At 41.5% G+C, this 10,000-nt stretch overlaps 1 protein-coding gene across 1 annotated transcript in view; it reads left to right on the plus strand.

The window, feature by feature from the left end:
- The window catches only part of LOC124019528 (glutamate receptor-interacting protein 1-like), a gene marked incomplete at its 3' end in the record, with an annotated part of 335,325 nt that overhangs the window by 123,559 nt on the left and 201,766 nt on the right, over window positions 1–10,000 (plus strand). Inside the window, exon 2 of the mRNA XM_046334890.1 lies at window positions 427–453. Within this exon, the coding sequence (XP_046190846.1) occupies window positions 427–453 (27 nt within the window). The remainder of the gene's footprint in view (window positions 1–426; window positions 454–10,000) is intronic.

Consider the following 10,000-nt stretch of genomic DNA (forward strand, 5'->3'; position numbering starts at 1 on the left):
ATAATGTTACACTGTGAAGCATATAGCCTAGCTAGTCTATACTGTGAAGCATATAGCCTAGCTAGTCTATACTGTTACACTGAATCATATAGCCTGCTGTTTAACATGTACACGCTGTGTTGATGACTGCTGAGGTGTGGACAGAGAAACTTGAACAGTCATATACAAAGGATATATATGCTACAAATAATTGTCTGGAGATGGAAGAGGGAAACAGTAGCCTCTTTATTCATGTGAACAACCTCATACTCTCTGTCCACCAGGCAACCGCATCAAACAGTGTGTATATATGGCTTATGATTCAAACAGTAGAGGCATCAGGGACAATCATTGTACAATACAAAATCAATACCAATATTAGGATGAAGATCAATGCGAATGTTAAACTCCATAGAAATATTGCAATGAAGAATTCTCATATTGCAGATTCCTGCTACAAAAGCGACGAAGAAGGTAACCAGAAAACGTATTGTGGTGGAGCATGGTTTGCGTTAGACATAGACATGTAGATCTGTCTGGCTGTTCACTGTTGCTGTTCTGTGTCTATAGATCTACCTGGTTTGTGTCACTAACTGTACTGTATAGAGCTGATTGTCTCACGTTACTAAAACAGTAGCTGTCAGTTCAGCTGTTCTAAATGTTTTTATTTTAATTTTTTTTATTTTTTATTTTTTATTAACAACAAATCAATACATAAAGCACATGAGGGAACACAAGCATACATAGATGACAAACAATGGACAATCAAGCTAGGGGGTACAATATCACATTACAATTACACAAGGACCTTAAGGGACATGCATATACTTACAATTCTAACAGCTTTTTTGTTAGTAGAGCATTTAACCGTCTTAAAATACAGTTCAATTTCTTTTTGTAGGATACGAAAATGTGGTTTTCTGTTTGTAAATTTACATTTGTGTATATGAAATTTGGCCAAAATAATAATGAAATTAATTACATAAAAATGATTCCGCTTATTTCTATTGTATGTAAAGAATCCAAACAGTACATCTCTCCACAATAGTGTAAAATCTTCATAAATGTGTTCAATTATAAACCTACTAGCTGTTCTAAATGTACATCCGGCTGGTGGCTTGTCCTTTACTCATAGGTCGTACGTCCATCACGCGCTGACGTCATGCCGTTGTCACGTTACGTTGTTCTGAACGTTGTCAAGCCGTGCTCTACGGGTGGAGCCCTAAACCCAGTCATTCTGGACGGAGGCTAACTACTGTTTAGTCTAAATTACACTATAGTGCCTGGACATACGATGGCATTGTTAAAGTAGTGAAATATTGAGTAGGACACAACTTTGCCATGCATTAGCATGTCGTCAAATTTACTTTAGACGTGGCAATGTTGTCATGAGCTTGCAAAGTTCGTCAAAAATAGCTAGTGATGCTAGCGTTAGCTAGCTCAAATCCGGTGGCCTCCCCTCAATTTGAGCTAATTAGCTAATCTTATACTGCATCTATAATACATCTGGTGACATCAAAGTGATGACAAAAGGTTTTCCTACTAATTATTTGACTAATTTTGAAAGTCATTTTTATTTCCAAGCCACTAATGCAGTTTTGATGAAATCTTTCATCAGCTGTCATTGACGATGCATTGAGTAGAATGCTCAGTCGGGCATCAGTCTAAAACAATACTGTGACCAAACATACAAACCACGAACAGCTAACCTGTACAGGTCACTATAGCTGTTCTGTAGTTGAATAATGTATGGAGTTGGTTGTCTTGTCACTGTAGTAGTACTGTGTGGATGTGGCTGGCTTTTCTTGTCAATATATATGTGTTAGTTCTGGGTGGCTTTCTTGTCAATATATATGTGTTAGTTCTGGGTGGCTTTCTTGTCAATATATATATGTGTTACATTTAACATTTAAGTCATTTAGCAGACGCTCTTATCCAGAGCGACTTACAAATTGTTAGTTCTGGGTGGCTTTCTTGTCAATATATATGTGTTAGTTCTGGGTGGCTTTCTTGTCAATATATATATATGTGTTAGTTCTGGGTGGCTTTCTTGTCAATATATATATGTGTTAGTTCTGGGTGGCTTTCTTGTCAATATATATATATTATTATTATTTATATTATATTATTATATATTATTATATATTATATATGTTTTAGTTCTGGGTGGCTTTCTTGTCAATATATATATGTGTTAGTTCTGGGTGGCTTTCTTGTCAATATATATGTTTTAGTTCTGGGTGGCTTTCTTGTCAATATATATGTGTTAGTTCTGGGTGGCTTTCTTGTCAATATATATATATGTGTTAGTTCTGGGTGGCTTTCTTGTCAATATATATGTGTTAGTTCTGGGTGGCTTTCTTGTCAATATATATGTTTTAGTTCTGGCTGGCTTTTCTTGTCAATATATATGTGTTAGTTCTGGGTGGCTTTCTTGTCAATATATATATGCGTTAGTTCTGGGTGGCTTTCTTGTCAATATATATGTGTTAGTTCTGGCTGGCTTTTCTTGTCAATATATATGTGTTAGTTCTGGGTGGCTTTCTTGTCAATATATATATATGTGTTAGTTCTGGGTGGCTTTCTTGTCAATATATATATGTGTTAGTTCTGGGTGGCTTTCTTGTCAATATATATATGTGTTAGTTCTGGGTGGCTTTCTTGTCAATATATATATGTGTTAGTTCTGGGTGGCTTTCTTGTCAATATATATATGTGTTAGTTCTGGGTGGCTTTCTTGTCAATATATGTGTTAGTTCTGGGTGGCTTTCTTGTCAATATATATGTTTTAGTTTTGGCTGGCTTTTCTTGTCAATATATATGTGTTAGTTCTGGCTGGCTTTCTTGTCAATATATATGTGTTAGTTCTGGCTGGCTTTCTTGTCAATATAGATGTGTTAGTTCTGGCTGGCTTGTCTAGCTAGTCTGTAGCCTATAGATTGGCTGTCGGGCTAAATCCATTTTGAATTCAATCCCTTTTTGACAGCATCCATTTTGATTTAAACTAAAACCATCCGTACATGTTTTCCTGGTGGAAAGGGGTCAGAATGTGACTTTTTGGACCTGAATGTTAAACCGTTCAAGAGATCAAGGTGCTCCGAGTCGACCCATGTAGCATTACACCACCACACCACCATACCATTACACGACCATACCACCATACATACCACCACACCACCACACCACCATACCATTACACCACCACACCATCTCTGTCACAGATAAACGGTTGAGTTTGATACCATCGCTGTCACAGATAAACTGAGTTTGATATCATCGCTGTCACAGATAAACTGAGTTTGATACCATCGCTGTCACAGATAAACGGTTGAGTTTGATATCATCTCTGTCACAGATAAACGGTTGAGTTTGATACCATCACTGTCACAGATAAACGGTTGAGTTTGATATCATCTCTGTCAGATAAACGGTTGAGTTTGATATCATCGCTGTCACAGATAAACGGTTGAGTTTGATATCATCACTGTCACAGATAAACGGTTGAGTTTGATATCATCTCTGTCACAGATAAACGGTTGAGTTTGATATCATCGCTGTCACAGATAAACGGTTGAGTTTGATATCATCACTGTCACAGATAAACGGTTGAGTTTGATATCATCACTGTCACAGATAAACGGTTGAGTTTGATATCATCGCTGTCACAGATAAACGGTTGAGTTTGATATCATCTCTGTCAGATAAACGGTTGAGTTTGATATCATCTCTGTCAGATAAACGGTTGAGTTTGATATCATCGCTGTCACAGATAAACGGTTGAGTTTGATATAATTTAAAAGCTATCAAACAGTGTTGTTAATCTATTTTATTATACCTTTAATGAACATTATACACATTCTAAAAACATCAATTATGGTTATTTTTGTCATATTCGCATATGTTGTAGCTAAGATGATATTTGACTGATGTTTTTGTGTCGTGCCCACGATCGGTTGAGACACAACATGCTCTTGAATACAGGGAGGAGGTCTCATTTCAACCGTAGAAATATAAATCATAGAATGGGTCTATCCCTTCAGGCCACTAGTTGGTACACCATTGACATTTTACATTTAATGAACATGTTTTACATTCTAATTAATACCACACAGATGACCTGCCTGTCCACCCACTGTCAAATGTCAACTTAAAAAGGTCATGTCTATTCTAGTATCTGAATTTCTATGAGTACAATAGGTTTTCTATTGGAGGACTGACAGTATCATTTAGAACAACAGATGTTCCCATTCAAGTCAACATTCTCTGATGTGTGGTCCTCCAATCTTCTCTGTGGTACAATTTGAAAGGTTCAGAGTTCAATTGTATTCCCTTTTCAGTACATTTAACAGCTAAAACACGACACTCACACTGTATTCAAGTGCATACTAAGTATAACCTCCACATGTGGTGCGTATTGAAGCCATCAGATAAGCTGTATCCTGGGCTTTGTGGTGAGTGTGAGCCTGTTAAGTCAGCAGCTCGCTGGCTGTGGAGTTTGAAATGATTTGATCCGGAGGAGACGAGTGAGTGAGTGAGAGGAAGTGGATTAAAATGAATAATAAGATCACGGAGAGGACAGGAAGGGGAAAGTGGAGGAGGCGCTGGAACGCAATGCCGCAACCTAAAATAACCAAATCCTCCTCAGTGAGAGAGAGAGGAGTGCTTATCACGCCACTCCAGAGGAATGATGGGAGACGAAGGGGCCTGTGGCCCTGTGTTAGTTATTCAACCAGAACTGAGCTCTCTACTCTTATGGGATTCACTTTTTCAGACACATAATGAATCCAAACTGACAATCCTGCTATGGAAGAGTACCATAACCTGTGTTGTTCTGTACAGCAGTTTACTCCTATACTGAACCTGTGTTGTTCTGTACAGCAGTTTACTCCTATACTGAACCTGTGTTGTTCTGTACAGCAGTTTACTCCTATACTGAACCTGTGTTGTTCTGTACAGCAGTTTACTCCTATACTGAACCTGTGTTGTTCTGTACAGCAGTTTACTCCTATACTGAACCTGTGTTGTTCTGTACAGCAGTTTACTCCTATACTGAACCTGTGTTGTTCTGTACAGCAGTTTACTCCTATACTGAACCTGTGTTGTTCTGTACAGCAGTTTACTCCTATACTGAACCTGTGTTGTTCTACACAGCAGTTTACTCCTATACTGAACCTGTGTTGTTCTGTACAGCAGTTTACTCCTATACTGAACCTGTGTTGTTCTACACAGCAGTTTACTCCTATACTGAACCTGTGTCCAACACAACAGTTTACTCCTATACTGAACCTGTGTTGTTCAACACAGCAGTTTACTCCTATACTGAACCTGTGTTGTTCTATACAACAGTTTACTCCTATACTGAACCTGTGTTGCTCTATACAGCAGTTTACTCCTATACTGAACCTGTGTTGCTCTATACAGCAGTTTACTCCTATACTGAACCTGTGTTGTTCTATACAACAGTTTACTCCTATACTGAACCTGTGTCCAACACAACAGTTTACTCCTATACTGAACCTGTGTTGTTCAACACAGCAGTTTACTCCTATACTGAACCTGTGTTGTTCTATACAACAGTTTACTCCTATACTGAACCTGTGTTGCTCTATACAGCAGTTTACTCCTATACTGAACCTGTGTTGCTCTATACAGCAGTTTACTCCTATACTGAACCTGTGTTGTTCTATACAACAGTTTACTCCTATACTGAACCTGTGTCCAACACAACAGTTTACTCCTATACTGAACCTGTGTTGCTCTATACAGCAGTTTACTCCTATACTGAACCTGTGTTGTTCTACACAGCAGTTTACTCCTATACTGAACCTGTGTCCAACACAGCAGTTTACTCCTATACTGAACCTGTGTTGTTCTATACAACAGTTTACTCCTATACTGAACCTGTGTTGATCTATACAGCAGTTTACTCCTATACTGAACCTGTGTTGTTCTACAGAGCAGTTTACTCCTATACTGAACCTGTGTTGTTCAACACAGCAATTTACTCCTATACTGAACCTGTATTGTTCAACACAGCAGTTTACTCCTATACTGAACCTGTGTTGTTCTATACAGCAGTTTACTCCTATACTGAACCTGTGTTGTTCTATACAGCAGTTTACTCCTATACTGAACCTGTGTCCAACACAGCAGTTTACTCCTATACTGAACCTGTGTTGTTCTATACAGCAGTTTACTCCTATACTGAACCTGTGTCCAACACAACAGTTTACTCCTATACTGAACCTGTGTTGTTCTATACAGCAGTTTACTCCTATACTGAACCTGTGTCCAACACAACAGTTTACTCCTATACTGAACCTGTGTTGTTCTATACAGCAGTTTACTCCTATACTGAACCTGTGTCCAACACAGCAGTTTACTCCTATACTGAACCTGTGTTGTTCTATACAACAGTTTACTCCTATACTGAACCTGTGTTGTTCTATACAGCAGTTTACTCCTATACTGAACCTGTGTTCTTCAACACAGCAGTTTACTCCTATACTGAACCTGTGTCCAACACAACAGTTTACTCCTATACTGAACCTGTGTTCTTCAACACAGCAGTTTACTCCTATACTGAACCTGTGTCCAACACAACAGTTTACTCCTATACTGAACCTGTGTTGTTCTATACAGCAGTTTAGAACAACAGTCAGCCTGTCAGCCAGTCAGTCAGCCAGCCAGTCAGTCAATCAGCCAATCAGCAGGTCAGCCAGTCAGCCAATCAGCAGGTCAGCCACTCAGCCAGTCAGCCAATCAGCATCCATCTACTTCCTGCACTGAACCTCCAGCTCATTATGAGACCCGTTGATCAAACATTGTCCTGGTCATGTTCATGTTGATGGTCATTGGGGACCTCGCTGCGTCGGACTTTCAATTAGTGCTTGTAGCAGGGAGTGGTTGGGACTAGGGGACAGACAGAGTACCTCCAACGTCCCTCTCCTGCAGTGGATACCCACGCAGAGCACATGGGTCCATCACCATAGGGCCTGGTCAAAACTACTGCACTATATAGGGAATGGGGGTGTCATTTGGGACACAGCCACGATCTCTCCCCTGACTACCAGTCTGACTGTCTGATACCCCAGGTGGGCGGTCTGTCACCCTGACTACCAGTCTGACTGTCTGATACCCCAGGTGGGCGGTCTGTCACCCTGACTACCAGTCTGACTGTCTGATACCCCAGGTGGGCGGTCTGTCACCCTGACTACCAGTCTGACTGTCTGATAACCCAGGTGGGCGGTCTGTCACCCTGACTACCAGTCTGACTGTCTGATAACCCAGGTGGGCGGTCTGTCACCCTGACTACCAGTCTGACTGTCTGATACCCCAGGTGGGCGGTCTGTCACCCTGACTACCAGTCTGACTGTCTGATAACCCAGGTGGGCGGTCTGTCACCCTGACTACCAGTCTGACTGTCTGATACCCCAGGTGGGCGGACTGTCACCCTGACTACCAGTCTGACTGTCTGATACCCCAGGTGGGTGGTCTGTCACCCTGACTACCAGTCTGACTGTCTGATACCCCAGGTGGGCGGTCTGTCACCCTGACTACCAGTCTGACTGTCTGATACCCCAGGTGGGTGGTCTGTCACCCTGACTACCAGTCTGACTGTCTGATACCCCAGGTGGGCGGTCTGTCACCCTGACTACCAGTCTGACTGACACCCCAGGTGGGTGGTCTCTCACCCTGACTACCAGTCTGACTGATACTCCAGGTGGGCGGTCTCTCACCCTGACTACCAGTCTGACTGACATCCCAGGTGGGTGGTCTCTCACCCTGACCACCAGTCTGTCTGACACCCCAGGTGGGTGGTCTCTCACCCTGACTACCAGTCTGACTGATACTCCAGGTGGGTGGTCTGTCACCCTGACTACCAGTCTGACTGACACCCCAGGTGGGTGGTCTCTCACCCTGACTATCAGTCTGACTGACACCCTATATTTGTTCAAATTAGTTATTGTGCGTTTTGAAAGCTTGACTTTGTTTAACTTTTTAGCCAGCTTGACCCTGCATTAGTGTGTTCCCAGGTAAATGTCCTTGTTATTGCAGTGTGTTCCCAGGTAAATGTCCTTGTTATTGCAGTGTGTTACCAGGTAAATGTTCTTGTTATTGCAGTGTGTTACCAGGTAAATGTCCTTGTTATTGCAGTGTGTTCCCAGGTAAATGTCCTTGTTATTGCAGTGTGTTTCAACGTAAATATCCTTGTTATTGCAGTGCGTTCCCAGGTAAATGTCCTTGTTATTGCAGTGTGTTCCCAGGTAAATGTCCTTGTTATTGCAGTGTGTTCCCAGGTAAATGTCCTTATTATTGCAGTGTGTTACCAGGTAAATGTCCTTGTTATTGCAGTGTGTTCCCAGGTAAATGTCCTTGTTATTGCAGTGTGTTACCAGGTAAATGTCCTTGTTATTGCAGTGTGTTACCAGGTAAATGTCCTTGTTATTGCAGTGTGTTCCCAGGTAAATGTCCTTGTTATTGCAGTGTGTTCCCAGGTAAATGTCCTTGTTATTGCAGTGCGTTCCCAGGTAAATGTCCTTGTTATTGCAGTGTGTTACCAGGTAAATGTCCTTGTTATTGCAGTGTGTTCCCAGGTAAATGTCCTTGTTATTGCAGTGTGTTACCAGGTAAATGTCCTTGTTATTGCAGTGTGTTCCCAGGTAAATGTCCTTGTTATTGCAGTGCGTTCCCAGGTAAATGTCCTTGTTATTGCAGTGCGTTCCCAGGTAAATGTCCTTGTTATTGCAGTGCGTTACCAGGTAAATGTCCTTGTTATTGCAGTGTGTTACCGGGTAAATGTCCTTGTTATTGCAGTGCGTTCCCAGGTAAATGTCCTTGTTATTGCAGTGTGTTACCAGGTAAATGTCCTTGTTATTGCAGTGTGTTCCCAGGTAAATGTCCTTGTTATTGCAGTGTGTTACCAGGTAAATGTCCTTGTTATTGCAGTGTGTTCCCAGTGAAATGACCTTGTTATTGCAGTGTGTTCCCAGGTAAATGTCCTTGTTATTGCAGTGTGTGCTGATTTACAGAGTTCCATTTCATCCAGGACGTTGTGAGACTTTATTGTCTCTTTATGACAGAGGAATAACAGGTGTTCATACTGACAGTGTGTAAATCTCCCTGGACCCCGGAATCAGCTGCTGGGTGGGCAGGTGAGGCTGTGAGCACTGGGATTTCATTCACACAGACTGCCTTCCTCCTCGCCTCAGGGGTGTTCGTTCACGCGAACACACACATGCAAACACATACATGCGAACACACACACGCGAACACACACACACACACACACACACACACACACACACACACACACACACACACACACACACACACACACACACACACACACACACACACACACACACACACACACACACACACACACACACACATACAAAACACACACACACTGCCCTCACACCACCTCCGTCAGCAACTCTGAAGCCCTGCTCTGATCGAGGTCGCCATGGCAACCACCTCCACGTTGCTCAGTGTGTGTGTGTGTGTGTGTGTGTGTGTGTGTGTGTGTGTGTGTGTGTGTGTGTGTGTGTGTGTGTGTGTGTGTGTGTGTGTGTGTGTGTGTGTGTGTGGCACCTCTCTCCTCTCTTCTTTAAAGTGTGAACCTCCTCTGGTGGCTCCTCTTTCTCTCTCAATTCATTTTCCATATCAGTTTAAGGGCTTTATTCACATGGGAAACATATAGCAATAGAAATATATAATAAATAGACAATAAACAAAAGTGAAATAAACAATAAAAATGAACAGTAAACATTACACATACAGAAGTTTCAAAATATTAAAGACATTACAAATGTCATATTATGTATATATACAGTGTTGTAGCGATGTGCAAATGGTTAAAGTACTAAGTACTAATAAGCATAAATATGGGTTGTATTTACAATGGTCTTTGTTCTTCGCTGGTTGCCCTTTTCTCGTGGCAACAGGTCACACATCTTGCTGCTTTGATGGAACACCGTGGTCTTTTACCCAGTAGATATGGGAGTTTCAAAATCGG

The sequence above is a fragment of the Oncorhynchus gorbuscha genome, unplaced genomic scaffold (assembly GCF_021184085.1).
Source record: "Oncorhynchus gorbuscha isolate QuinsamMale2020 ecotype Even-year unplaced genomic scaffold, OgorEven_v1.0 Un_scaffold_619, whole genome shotgun sequence".
NCBI classification, from domain to species: domain Eukaryota; kingdom Metazoa; phylum Chordata; class Actinopteri; order Salmoniformes; family Salmonidae; genus Oncorhynchus; species Oncorhynchus gorbuscha.